General features: G+C 40.8%; 1 protein-coding gene across 2 annotated transcripts in view; it reads left to right on the top strand.

Moving 5' to 3' along the window:
* The window catches only part of opn3 (opsin 3), a 39,857-nt gene extending 29,917 nt beyond the window's left edge, over positions 1–9,940 (top strand). The window contains exons 2-4 of one of the 2 annotated variants that reach the window (XM_072267034.1): positions 4,983–5,155; positions 8,226–8,477; positions 9,550–9,940. In XM_072267034.1, coding sequence (XP_072123135.1) covers positions 4,983–5,155; positions 8,226–8,477; positions 9,550–9,831 — 707 coding nt within the window. In that variant the 3' untranslated portion in view covers positions 9,832–9,940. Of the gene's footprint in view, positions 1–4,982; positions 5,303–8,225; positions 8,478–9,549 lie in introns of both variants that reach the window. The other variant, XM_072267033.1, reaches the window with a different exon arrangement.
* The last annotated feature ends 4,784 nt before the right edge of the window (positions 9,941–14,724 follow it).

The following is a 14,724-nucleotide window of genomic DNA, read 5'->3' as shown; positions in this document are numbered from 1 at the left end:
TCCAAGGGAAGGGCATTAGGACCCATACAGCTTGGCACCAGTGTCGTCGCAGAGCAATGTGTGATTAAGAGCTTTGCTCAAGGATGCAACACGTTTCTTCGGCTGGGGCTCGAACTCACGACCTTCAGGTAGCTAGTCCAATGCCTTAACCAATTGGCCATGTGCCCACACAGACTTTGACTTATTTTATCATTAGTCTCCAAGTACTCTGAAACCTCATCCTTAATAATAGACTCAGCATTTTCCCAACCAGTAATGTTAGGTTAACTGACCTATAATTTGTTCTTGCAACACCACTCAACCAGTTTGTCTATATTACTCCTGTACATCTCCTTGTCTCCATCTGAAATTCAGCCAACAGTCATTGGCAAATTTCTCAATGGTGTTTGAGCTGTACCTTGCTGCAGAGCAGTGGGTTAAGCACACATCCTTGAGGTGCGCCAGTGCTGATTGATGGCAAGGTGGAGATTCTACTTCCGATCTGCACTGACTGTGGCAAAGAAATTGCAAAGGGAGATTCAGAGACCCAGATTTTGAAGCTTGCTGATTCAAACTGAGGGTATGATTGTGCTGTACATTGGGCTGTAATCAATAAGCAGCGGCCCAGTGAAGGTACTGCTGTTGTCCATCAGGGTGTGCTGTTTCATGACTGCTGATCTTCTATGCTTGCCTGACATTGGCCCGAAATGGAATGTACACTGCTACCAGGATGATGGCAGAAAAGTCACTCTGCAGATAAAATGAATGACTTTTAACTGTTAAAAGTTCCAGGTCAGGTGAGCAGGATTGAGACAGACCCACCACATCTGTGCATTGCCATAAGTTAACCATAAAGCTTTCTGCCTTCTCTACCTTTTAAAAGACTGGGCTGCCCTATCTTTATGGTGAATAGTGTAGTTATCTGGCGGTAGCACTGTGTCAGAAATGGTGGGAGTGAGTGATGTTTCCAGGAAGCAAAGTACACAGCGATCCCTGATGGCTTTCTGGTACTTCAACCTTGAAGTGTTCTGCCCTCTTGGGCTGGACTGTTATTTTACTTTTTATAAAGTAGATGGATGAACGTGTAAGGAATTCAGATCCAATAACTTGCTTGAAATTGATCTCCCTCTACACAAGGAGCTGGAGTAGGCTACCCAACCCCACAAGCCTGCCTGTCATTCAGCTGGGCCATGCCTCAATTTCTCTGTGTTAGATCCCAATAGCCTTCAATCTCTCAGAGTTAATCTACATCTACTAGCCACAATTCTGTGAAGCAGAGCAGTCCAGAGACTCACCACCTTCCAGGTGAAATGAATGCTGCCTTAAGTGTCTACTTGAGTTCCATGGGGGAAAAAGAATCTCTATCTACCTAGTCATACCCTCTAGGTTTCAATACGATCATCCTTCATTGTTCTAAATTTTAGACAGTACAGACTTAACCTACTTAGCCACTTGTTAGGCAATCTTCACATCCCAGAGATGGGCCTGGTGCGTCTCCAGTGTAACTCGTGTTTCTCAGTGTTTTTATTTACACAGTCTGTTTTGTGGACATTGGATGTTCGTTGATCTTTGTTTATCATTATTGTATTTTTATTTTCATGCAACTATCAACAATAAAATGAATCTCAATGTAGTGCATTGTAACATGTACCTAGTTTGATAATAAATCTACTTTGAATTTTGCTTCTAGATCCTTGGTAGGGGAATCAAAACTTTGCATAGTACCCTGGTGCAATTGTTTCTTTTATTTTTCTTTAAAAAATTTTCAAAAAAAAAAGATCAACAAAAACATACCAGCTCAGACATGTATAAAAAAGAAATAAGCAAAAAAAAGATATAATATTAGGGGGTTGCCTATTGTACAAAGTGCTCAGGAATACTAAACATTAAATCTCAAATGAGGGCCGTGAGAAATCAGCTGGGGTGAAATTGCTCATCCGCCCCCGGCCTCGTCCAGGTAGGCAAGAAATGGATCCCAGATAGCCGAAAATTTTTTAATTGAATTGGTTCTCAAGATCCTAAGTTTCTCCATCTGTATGACTGAGATCATATCAGCCATCCATCTCCAAAAGGAAGGGGGAGAGGGTGATTTCCATTCCATCAAGATAAGTCTTTTGGCAACAATCATCCTCAGCATCAGAGACTGTTGTATGGCTGCAGGGAAACAAATAGTAGATTGCGAGCAGCCAAATATAGCGAGACCAGCTTCCAAGGAGAAGGATCTTTTATAGGCCTTTGGGTACCAGGTGAATATCTTGGACCAAGATCCAGTCAGTAATGGGCAAAACCAAAAGGTGTGTGACAACGTGGCTTCCGTCCCTTGGCATCTATCACACATTGGCGAGACTGAAGGGTAAATCCTGTGCAATCTGAGTTTAGAGTAATGGAGACGATGGACAACTTTAAACTGGATTAGTTGGTGCCTGCTGTTAACAGAGCAAGCCTGTATCATAGACAAACACTTATCGCAGGCAGCTTCAGATAATTCAATGCCCAACTCCTCTCTCCAGGCATCTCTAATCTTCACAGCAGATGCTACAGTGCAATTATAAAACAAACGTACAAACTTAGAAATGAGATGCCTGGAGTCAGGACAGTTCTTTAAGATATCAAAAAACATATGTTCCCCTAGAAAGATTTCAAAGTTACAAATCTTAGATTGAATGTACTGTCAAATTTGCAAATACAGTAATGAAAAAAGTGCAAACGAGGCAGCTCAAATTTCTCTATCAGCAGACTAGATGTTGCAAACCGTCCCTCTATGTACAGGTCTTCAATAGAAACTAGTCCCTTCTCCCTCCAAGCATGGTAGGTTTTATCTGATCATGAGGGTAGAAAGGAGTGATTGAAACAGAGTGGTGTCTGTACAGAGGTCTCTGGTAAATTCAGAACGCTCCTAATCTGATTTAGAATTTGATGGAATTTTTCAAAGCAAAACTCAAACTTTTTGAAGTCCCAGGCCTCTCTAACTTAGAGAACAGTATGGCTGGCAAGGAGGAATTGACAACAGAGTTGGACTCCATGCATAGCCACAAGCGAGCCCCAGGGGCTAGGTTATCCAGAGCCCCCTGTTGCCAAAGCATTAAAGCCCTAACCCTGGTGCAATTGTAATGGAATATTCCTATTTCTAAAGTCAGACACGTTTGCAATAAAAGTTGATGTGCTTTTTGCCCTCTTAACTACTTGCTGTATCTGCCTGCTAACTTCAGTATTTCATGCATAAGAACACCAAAATCACTCTGTACCTCACTCACTTGTGGTCTTGTATTGAACTGCCTCAGAGGCAGCTGTATACGGTAACAAGACAAAGAACAGTTCCAAAGTAGCTGTGGTTATAGAAAGCTGCCCAGCATCTCCTACTCAAATTAAGTAATGCAGTGAGAAGGTAGATGAAGAGGGAACAGCAATGTGCAGCAAACGATCTGAGCTCACTTTCATGAACTTTGGGGCTTTTTGCTCAATTCTGCTTTTAGTAATCAACCATATCCATATTCAATAACCTTTGTAAGGGGAACTGACTCAAATACTGACTAAATATTCCAGCATGGCAAATCCCTACCCCAGAACCTAAGGCCTAGTTTCGAGATATTAAATTAAAGCCAAACATTGTGTATCTGTCCCCTGGGTTACACAATTTGACTTTTCTATCATCATCTAACTTGAATGCCTTTGCATCCATGATGAATTTTCTAGGAACTGTCGATTTGATTACTATTCTAAGCAGAAGGTGGCTGTGTGTTCCTGGAATGGTAGTTCCAAGATACGATTTACAATTTTAATATAAGTCTATTATTCCTGTTATTGCAAAAAAGACTCAAGTTGAATGAACTCTTCCCAGTGTCAATCTTAACTGATGCTTCAATGACAATCTTCATCAGGGATGATGCCTTGACACATCTCGTCCAGTTGTATATATTTCCCCTATTGTCCGTCCCTCCTGACTGGTTGAGGACTAACCAATCAGTTTCCGCTGTCCCACCTTGTTCATAATTGAATTCCAGTTCTTACTTGAAGTGAGATCTTCATCTTTGTTAAAATTCTTTTTCTCTAGTTTTATTTCAATGGCTTCCTTCACCAGGCAGTCCCAAAAACCATTGGCACGGCACAGTATTTTTGTTCCATCTATGGCCATTGCAAATGCAGTGTTCTGCTGCTGATGATTTCTCCGGGTGACCCAAAAAGAAACACCACCTGTGCTCCTTGATTCAGGTTTCCACTCCATATCCCGTCTGGCCGATAAATGCTGCTCCACATTCACAGGGAAGCCTGTAAACACCAGCCAACCTGTATCCCAGGTAATCTTTCACTTGCAAAAGCTTGGATTTGAGCTTACGGGTTTGTGGATGGTATCAATCCGGTATTTCTTCAGGATCCTGGCAATCCTTCCAGAAACCATGGAAATATAGGGAAGATGGGCAGTAGCGATGGGTTCCTCATCGTTGTTAGGTTTCCTGGTTTATCAGTTTGGGTTCCTGGAGAAATCAGCAGTAGCAGAAAATTGATTTCTCAATGGCTATAGCTTTGACTCCAAAGGCAAAAATTACTGTCTGCGTCAGTAGGTTTTGGGACTGCTTGGTGAAGAAAGCCATTGAAATAAAACTAAAGAAAAAGAACTTTAACAAAGATGAAGGTCTCATTCCAAGTAAGAACTGGAATGTGATTGTAAACCAGGTGGGACAGTGGAAACCTGATTGGTTAGTCCTTTTCCAATCAGGAAGGATGGACCACAGGGGTATATAGAGTATACCACTGGACTAGACGTGCCAAGACCTTATCCGTGATGAAGAAGGAAGAGTTTGTCATCGAAATATTGGTTAAAATCGATACCTGTACCCAGCAGGAAGTCAGAAGAGCTTATTCGTCATTTACACTGGGAAAACACTAGATCCTCCAAGACTCAGAAGTCCCACAGTGGAAATAACAATTGAGAAGAGATGTTAGTTACTGTTAAGTTTATCTCCTGTGAAAAGAACTTAATGTATCCATTTCATTAAACTTGACAGGAATTTCATCAATAATATCGCTGACTGTCTTGGCATATGAGCGTTACCTCCGAATGGTGAATGCGACGGCAATTGATTTCTCCTGGGCTTGGCGAGCCATCACCTACATCTGGCTTTACTCACTGGTCTGGAGCGGAGCGCCACTAATTGGCTGGAACAGATATACTCTGGAGGTGCATAGACTAGGCTGCTCAGTGAACTGGGACGCGAGAAACCCCAGTGACACCTCGTTTATCCTCTTTTTATTCCTGGGATGCCTGCTTGTCCCTCTAGGTGTCATAACTTACTGTTATGGGAATATTTTGTATACTGTAAGAATGGTAAGTAGAACTTAAGGCCAAAGTACTGTTGGATCTGTTTAATTTCTGAAGCTTAGGGAGTCAGGAATGACAAGCAGTCTTAATTTCAAGATTTCAGTTTATTTTGGAGTACAAACATACAAATACTAAGCAAAGTAAAGAGTTGAGAAGCAATGCTAAGGGATGTAAGACGAAGGAATAAAGATGATGTTTCTGAAAAATTTCTTATAGATAAGATTAAAAAAAGTTCCTTGGATAGTGATATATTAGTTAATAGGGTATATAATTAAAATGATTTTACATCATGTGGGTAATGTGCTAATACTTGACCAATGAAAAATGAGGAAGGTGAAAAACTTAGTTTAGCTGCTATACCGCTTTCTGCCAGTGAGTGTGAAAATGAGTTTGTTTAGAAAATACATATCTTGTAAGAAGTATTACTATAAGTGGTTTCCAAACAGTACAAAGTAAGGGGACACACCGTGTGAACTCTGTAAATTGTCTGAACACAGTTTCAACCAGCTTTAACAGTCTTCTGCCCTGAAGAAAATATGTTTTATGGGAACATCACAAACATTACCTCACGATACAGTGCCTGATATCAAGTATGGGGAGAAGAGGCCTTTTACCCTTCTGTGAAAGTTGATGCATTCCCAGCTAGAGTTATGAACATATTTCTTACCTGCTAACTTTGGACTTTATAAAGATACTTGGTGCCTAGAAAGCTGTGTCCAAAACTAAGGCCTTTTATGACTTCTCCAGATGGGACATTTGACCATCCCTTTCATCCTTCCTCATATCATCTGCTCTCAATCATCTTGTTTTGGATTCTCACCTTAATCAGAAGATTCCAAATATATCTGCACTGTATAAATCATTACTGGGTTGATTCAGAATTACTGCTTTCCTAACACTTCACATCTTGGCGTCTGAAATGCCTACATGATTCTCCTCATGATCCATTGTAAAATTATAGTCAAAAATCCTACCCTGCTTTCCTTCCATCTCGTTTGTGTAATATGCATAGTTTCAAGGTTGCTATCATTTATTTGATTTTCATGTTTCCCTTTTAATATTTATGAAATTAACTTTGCAAATTATCCATGGGGAGAACGTTATAAACACCCAAAATGAGTGGAACATTAATTATTCCCCCACCCCTCTCACCCAATCTGAGTTGAGAAGGAAACATTTGACCAGGGCCTAGAATGTAGGTTGCTACTTAAATATTGAGGCTGGTGGTTTTAAATTTAACACATCTGCAATTTTAATCTTGGCCTTGCAGGGTATGTAAAGCAGGCAGCTCATGCAAATGAGTCCTCCTAACCAACATCTATAGACTTCTGTTCTCCATACTTGAGCCTGCCAATTGGGTTGTCTTCCCTCTGTGATTCTTGTCTACCTTTTGTATTAAAAAAAAATAACAATGCATCTTGTTTAAGAGAAAAGACTTGGATTTCCTGTCTGTAACTTGTCAATCTGTATTCTGGAATATTTATATAAAACCAATGTTCACCGCCCCCCCCCCACCCTACTCTTTCTATCCTTTGCACCCTGTTTGTTGAGAAGGATCTGTTTCTCTGACAGTGTGTAATGTTGCAGCACAAACTGGCTGGACCAGTTTAAAGCCACTACAAGTATTCGAAGTAAAACATGCACACTGCTGGAGAAGATCAGGCAGCATCTATGGTGGGAAATAAACAGTTGACTTTTCAGGCTGAGACCCTTCATCAGAACTGGAAAAGGAGGGAAAAGCAAGAATAAGGTCAGGGAAAGGAATGAGTACAAGCTAGAAGGTGACAGATGTGAAGCTAGGTGAGGGAAGGAGGATGAAGTGAGAAGCTGGGAGCTCCTCTAGCATTTTGTATGTGTTGCTCTTGATTTCCACTATCTGCAGAATCTCCTGTGTTTATGATTAACAAGTATCCAATCTGTTATTAGCTCTGTAGTTAAACCAAAAAACAGTATTTTGAGCCACTGTCTCTTCTAGCAGTATAGCTTCTGTTTTGACAAATCGGTGGTGGACAGGTTTAAGGAGAGATTATAAATTATGATTTACAAACATTTCAACTGCCCAGATGTTTTTCAAAATGCAACACTTTTAAAAATCCTGCTTGAGCTTTCAGGTCTTCCGTCAGTCTCTTAAAATTAATTACCCTCACTAAAAAGAAAATTGTCAGGTCAGCTTTTTAAACTACACCCCTAAACAGTGGAAATATTACCTAATTCTATGAGGAACATAGACTCAGTTGACGCTTTTCAACTCCAGCTCAAAAGCTATTAATTTAACCTTGTTTTTAAAGTAACATTTTGTCTTTTATTTTTAAATTTACACTTTATCACATCGTTTGTATGAAACGTGATCTATAAATAAGTTATTATTAGATTTTAATGAAGGTAGGTATATTGTCAGCTTGTCTACATGTATTAACTACTTGTGTAATCACTGTGAAAGTTTCTCTGCAGGCACTTCCTTGAAATGGGAACGATTTGGACGGTTAATAAAAACATCCCTAGTTAGCGGTTCTCCTTTGGTAGGTGGGCATCAGGTGCAGGGGGATTCCCTCTGTGAAACTGAGCTGTTTTGCCCATGATTGATTTGCATTCTGATTTAATTTGGGGTCACTCAACTGGAATTGACTCCAGAATGCCTCTCTGTAATTTTATATCAGGGAAAGAGGAATTGGCCAGCAGTTGCGCAATTTGATTAACTTTTTTCTTTCTCTTGTCTCTTTTGTGGCCATGTCCAGTAATGATCCCAGTACGAGCGCACAATAAAATCCAGGGTCAGGTTCTATAGTGGGACTTGATAGCTTATGAAGAGCCTAGTGAATTGGACTTTGGCATGAGTCGGGACCTTCCTGATAAGCAGAAGCAAATCCAAGGAAGCATAATTGCCTGACTGACCTTTTAAATTTATGACTTGTCTTTCATGTTTATGCAGCTTCGAAACATTCAAGACCTTCAGATGGCCCGATTTGCAAGGATCTTAACATATGAGAAGAATATGTCAAAGATGTGCTTCTTCATGATCTCTGTGGCCTTCTCTTGTTTGCTGCCATATGCTGTGACGTCCTTTATGGTGGTTTATGGTTACACTGATGTTATTACCCCCTCTGTAACCATCATAGTTTCACTTCTTGCCAAATCGAGCACAACATCTAATCCCATCATTTATACCTTCATGAGCAGAAAGGTATGTTGTAATACTTATCACATCTTTTATAGAAGTAACATGTAATCTTGCATTCCCTGAATTTGGCAAGGCTGTAAATATTTGTGATATTGATGTGGAGGTTCCTCCTCTTTGACCTAGCTGTTTTTAACTGGAGAGATAAGTTAAGGAATTGATGTCCTTGTACTTCCCTGTCCTCTGCCCCACCTCTCCAATTAAGCCCCTCCTGGTGTACGGCTGAAAACAGTTCAGATTCTATTTATTTGGCCTTGGAGGTTAGTAAGAAGTTCAAACAGAATTATAGGTAAGTTTTTCTTTGAGTGAGGTCCATACGTGTTACATTCCCAATGGCATTTTCTAGAAAATCATTAATAATGGGATTTCTGTTGGATTTCCACCCATTGAACTGGCTTGCCATATACAAGTATGCCTGGCCCTCATTTAAACATGTCCTGTGCAGAGCAAAATCTTGTTTCCCAAAGTCAGTGAGTGTGGGTGTTGATGGCTAGTTTAGCATGTACCCTAACTGCACTTCAGCTCTGATAGCTTACTAGGACAGTACAGGAGGACATTAAAAGTGGAGCTTGATTGTTTACACAGGAGGCCATCAATCCACTGGGTCCATTCTTGCTCCCAGCAGAGCAGTCCCACTTATTCCCTCATCAACTGTCCCTTTAATCCTTGCTACTTGCATACATTGAGGTCATTTCCAGTGGCCAACTAACTTACCAACAACACTTTTTGGGATGTAGGAAGAAATCAAAGCATCCTTGGCCATGGTTTGAATGTGCAGTTAGCACCCAAGGTCATGGTCAAACCTTGGTACCTGGAGCTATGAGGAAGCAGCACAAACTGCAGTGTCTCACTTGTTGCTCTGTTGCGTTTGGGCCAAGTCAGACCAGAATAGTAAACCATCTGAGTATAATGATCCGGTCTAAATGTGCCTCATTAACTGAGTGTAACTTTCCTGTCAGTTGGGTGGTATTAGTCCATATGTTTGAATTTCCAAACAAGTAATCTTGACAAAATGTTCTTGTATTAACTATTAATGAATGACAAAGTAAAACTGGTATTTCTGTGATCATTTCAACAGTATCGATGGTGCCTAATGCAGCTCCTCTGCTCTCGTATTATGAGGATCAAGTGGGCAATTAAAGATCGCACTGTTAGAGTCAGAAGTGAAAAGCCAATCAAACCCATTGTCATTTCTGAAAAGGTTGTGGACAGGCCAAAAAAGAGAGTGACTTTTAGTTCATCTTCGATAATCTTCATCATAGCAAATGATGAAACTCAGGATATTGGTAGCACTGCTGAACTCAATGCTACAAACCCAAATGTTGTTCAGGTGAGGCCTTTGAGATCAGAAAGAGCATGAAGAGGAAAACTGTATGTTGCCATGATATGGGAGAGTTGTTCATGCCATGGTTCCTATTAGACTGAGACATTGCACCACCATGATTCCTGCAGCACTTTGCACTTGAGCCTTGAGGAAAAGTGATATTAAACTGTTATTCAAAATTTTAGCGTTTTGTGTTTTATTTTCTAAACATCCAGTGTCATATTTTAAATCTTACAGAACATTTAGAATCAGATTTAATATCACTGGCACATATTGTGAAATTTGCTAACTTTACAGCAGCAGTACAATGAAATACATGATAAATAGAGAAAAATTGAGTGGCATTAAGTATATGTATGTCTTTTAAACCGTTAAGTTAAAGTACATAGTGCAAAAACAGAAATAAAGTAGTGTTCATGGGTTCAATATCCATTTAGAAATCAGAAGGCAGAGGGGAAGAGGCTGTCCCTCAATTGCTGAGTGTGTGGCTTCAGGCTTTGGTCCCTCCTTCCTGATGATAGCAGTGTGAAGAGGGTGTGTCCTGGGTGGTGGGGATCCTTAATGATAGACACTGCCTTCCTAAGGCACCGTTCCTTGAAGATGTCTTGGGTACTATGGAAGCTAGTACCCATGATAGAACTGATTACAGGTTTCTGCAACTTATTTTGATCCTGTGCTGTAGCAATCCCTCCCCCCCCCCCCCCCCCACCGCCATACCAGATGGTGATACAGCCAGTCAGAATGCTCTCGCCGGTACACTTGTAGAAACTCTAGTGTTTTAGTTGACAATCCAAATCTCAAACTCCTAATGAGATATAGCCGCTGTCTTGAAGTAAGTATTAATCAAAAGTTCAGTCCCAGAGATTAAAATGGAGAATTTGTAATAGGACATGGGGGTGATTGCCCTTACAGAAGCTGTACAATGAAATTAAAGGTCCTGTTAAGAATTTTTTTTAACTTTTTACAGGTTAATTGCAAGTTGCTAAGCACTGCTTTGTAACTGCATTTCACTGGTAATGTCATGGTCTCTCTGTAATGTTTCACTGCTAATATAAGGATTTCTCTGCAGCAGCAGTTATGACTAGGGATAATGGGGGGCTTTGGAATGTGCATCATCTAATGAGAGGCTTGTTGTTCCTTGTGTGTCTGAGAGAAGATATTCAGGAGCTTTTTGTTGGCGAGGGATAAAGGGAGAAGACGCGAGTGGAGAGAGTCGGTAGACCACAGGATGGTGTGGACTTGGAGTGAGTGCCCATGAGTCAACAGTGCTTGGAGGTCGATGGGGAATGAATGGACGGACAACTGTGAGCTCTAACGTGCACAGTAGACTCTTTCATTAGAATGCACCCTTTTGCTTTTTATTTTCTTTTACTAACCCTATAGTCAGATTAAGAATTATAAAGCTCAATTGTTTAATTGCATATGATTACTGTCTGATATTTTGCGGTACGGATTTGTAACTGGGCAACACATCACGCAGCATCCACACAAACGAGATTTCTCAGTCTGGCTGGGCCGGTGGCTGTCTTCCCCTAGCATGCTACTGAACCTGAGGGTTACAGCTTTTAAGAAGCTTAGTTGTTGAATCATGATGAAAGCATGCAGAAAAAAATGTCAATATCTACACAAGATCAGTAGAACTGACTAATGCATCAGTTTCTGTTAGGCTACTAGCGCTATCAACAGATAAGCAGACAGGGGTTACTGCAGAACTGGGAACTTCAGCCTATGGAGCTTTCAACGTGCTCTGTAACTGCCCAGGAGTTTATCAGACGCACTTAGCAGTGCTGAAGTGTTGTGTGCTTAACTATTCAGTACTTAACTTTTATGTAAACTAAACTTGGTGCACTTTGAACAGGAGAAAAGTTTCCACTTAGCACAAAGCAAACAGCAAATTACAGTATGTTTAAATCCTCCCAGATTATGTACTTATACAGGACATGGTACATTATAGGAAGCACATGCATTTAGGCCCATGAGGTTGTGTTGACATTTTAACCGACCCTAGAATCAATCTAACCTTTATCTCCTACTTAACCCTACCATTTTTTTAATCATCCCTGTGCCAAAGTTTAAGTGCCCCTAATGTAACTGCCTCGATCACCACCCCTGGCAGTGCGTTCCATTCACCCACCACTCGGTAAAGAACACACCTCTGACACTATTCGTCCCCCAAACTTTCTTCTAAGCACCTTAAAATGATGCCCCCTTGTATTAACTATTTCTACCCTGGGAAAAAGTCTCTGGCTGTTCACTCTATCTACATCTCTTATGATGCTGTATATCTCTATCAGTCACCTCTCATCATCCTTTGCTCCAAAGAGAAGTCCTAGCTTGCTCAACCATCTTCATGTGTCCTTTAGTCCGGGCAGCATCCTGGCAAATCTTATAAGCACTCTCTCTAAAGCTTCCACACCATTGCTGTAATGACACAAGCAGAACGGAACAAAATATTCCAAGTGTTGTCTAACCATGGTTTTACAGAGCTGCAATATTATTTCACCACTCTTGATCGCAATCCCCCCAACTCATGAATGCCAACACACCACTCTGGGTAAAGAAATTCCTACTAGTCTCCAATCTGAAAGGACACCCCTCTATTCTGGGCTGTGTCCTCCAGTCTTGGACTCCCCCACCACCGGAAACATTCTCTCCACATCCATTCTACCGAGGCCATTCAACATTGGATAGGTGTCAATGAAGTAACCCCTCATTCTTCTTAATTCCAATGAGTAGAGGCCCAGAGCCAGCAAAATCTCTTCGTGTCCCAAGCCTTTCAATTCTGGAATCATTTCTGTAAACAACCTTTGAACCCTTGCCAAAGTTGGCAAATTCTTTCTTCGATTTTTAAAAAGCCCAAAACTGCTCTCAATACTCCAAGTGAAACCTCACCGGTGTTTTATAAAGCCTTCCCATTACATCCTTGCTTTATTATTCTAGTCCTCTCAAAGTAAATGCTAACATTTCACTTACCTTCCTCACCACAGACTCAGCCTGCAAATTAACTTTTAGGAAATCCTGCATGAGGACTTTCAAGTCCCTTTGGGCTTCAGATTTTGAATCTTCTCTCCATTTAGAATATAATCTATGGTTTTATCTTCTACCAAAGTGCACGATCGTACACTTCCCGACACTGTATTCCAATTTCAATTTCTTTGCCCATTCTCCTAATCTGTCTAAATCCTTCTGTAGCCTCTGACCTCAAAACTACCTGCTCCTCCACCTATCTTTGTATCATCTGCAAATTTGGCCACAAAGCCATCAATTCTGTCATTCAAATCATTGACATATAATGTAAAAAGAAGTGGTCCCAACATAGACCCCTGTGGAATACTACTAGTCACCAGCAGCTGACTAGAAAAGGCTATTTATTCCCACTCTGCATCCTTCCAATCAGCCAATGCTCTATCCATGCTAGTATCTTTCTTGTAATACCGTGGGGTTTTAACTTGTTAAACAGCCTCATGAGTGGCAACTTGTAAAAGCCTCCTGAAATTCCAAGTACACAACATCCACTGATTCTCCATTGAATTGACTTTATTACTTACATCCTTCAAATACATGAGTAAAACTCTTTACATCTCTGTTCAAATATGCAATTATAGTAATTTATAATAAATATTATGTACAACAGGATATCCTGCTTGTTAATTCTTCAAAGAATTACAACAGATTTGTCAGGCAAGATTTTCCCTTGAGGAAACCATTCTGGTCTATTTTACCATGTGACACCAAGTGTCCCCAAACCACATTCTTAACAATCAACTCCAAGATGTTCCAACCTCTGAGGTCAGACTATTGGGCCTATAATTTCCTTTCTTCTGCCTCTCTCCCTTCTTGAAGAGTAGAGTGACATTTGAAATTTTTGATTCCTCTGGAACCATGCCAGAATCAAGTGATTCTTGAAAGTTCATCACTAATGCCTCCCAAACTCTTCAGCCACCTCTTTCGAAGCCCTGGGGTGTATACCATCTGATCCAGGTAACTTGCCTAGTATCAGACATTTCAATTTCCCAAGAACCACCTTCCAGGTAATGATAAATTTACACACTCTGCCCCCCTGACACTCTCCAACTTCCAGCATTCTGCTAGTGTCTTCCACAGTGAAGACTGATGCAAAGTACTTTTCAGTTCGTTTGCCATTTCTGTGTCCCTCATTACTACCTCTACACCATTATTTTCCTGTAGTCCAATATCCACTTTTGCCTCTTTATGACTTTATAGTTGCCATCTGTTGGTTTTTAAAAGCTTCCCAATCCTCTAGCTTCCCACTAATTTTTGCCTCTTATATGCCCTCACTTTGGCTCTTACGTTGGCTTTGACTTGTCAGCTACAGTTGTTTCATCCTGCCTTTAGAAGACTACTCCCTCTTTGGGATGTATATATCCAGCATCTTCCAAATTGCTCCCAGAAATTCCAGCCATTGCTGCTCTGCCATCATCCCTGCTAGAGTTCCTTTCCAAGTAATTTTGGCCAGCTCCTCTCTCATGTCTCTGTAACCGCCTTTACTCCACTGTAATCTGACTTGACTTCCCCTTCTCAAATTGCAGGGTAAATTCAATCGTTTTATCATCACTCCCTTTACCTTAAGCTCTCTAATCAATTCCAGTTCATTGCACAACACCCAATCCAGTATAGCAGATCCCCTCGTGGGCTCAACCATGAATAAGAGAAAATCTGCAGATGCTGGAAATCCAAGCAACACACATGGAATGCTGGAGGGACTCAGTAGGCCAGGCAGCATCTATGGAAAAAAGTACAGTCGAAATGTCAATTGTACTCTTTTTCCACAGATGCTGCCAAGTCTGCTGAGTTCCTGCAGTATTTTGTATGTTGGTCCGGGCTTAACCACGAGTTGCTCTTAAAAAGCCATCTCATAGGCATTCTAGAAATTTCCCTCTTGGAATCCAGCACCAACCTGATTTTCCC

This window comes from Mobula birostris, chromosome 8, assembly GCF_030028105.1.
Source record: "Mobula birostris isolate sMobBir1 chromosome 8, sMobBir1.hap1, whole genome shotgun sequence".
Classification (NCBI taxonomy): Eukaryota; Metazoa; Chordata; class Chondrichthyes; order Myliobatiformes; family Myliobatidae; genus Mobula; species Mobula birostris.
Note: the sequence above shows the minus strand (reverse complement) of the source record. Positions and strands in the feature narration are given on the sequence as shown.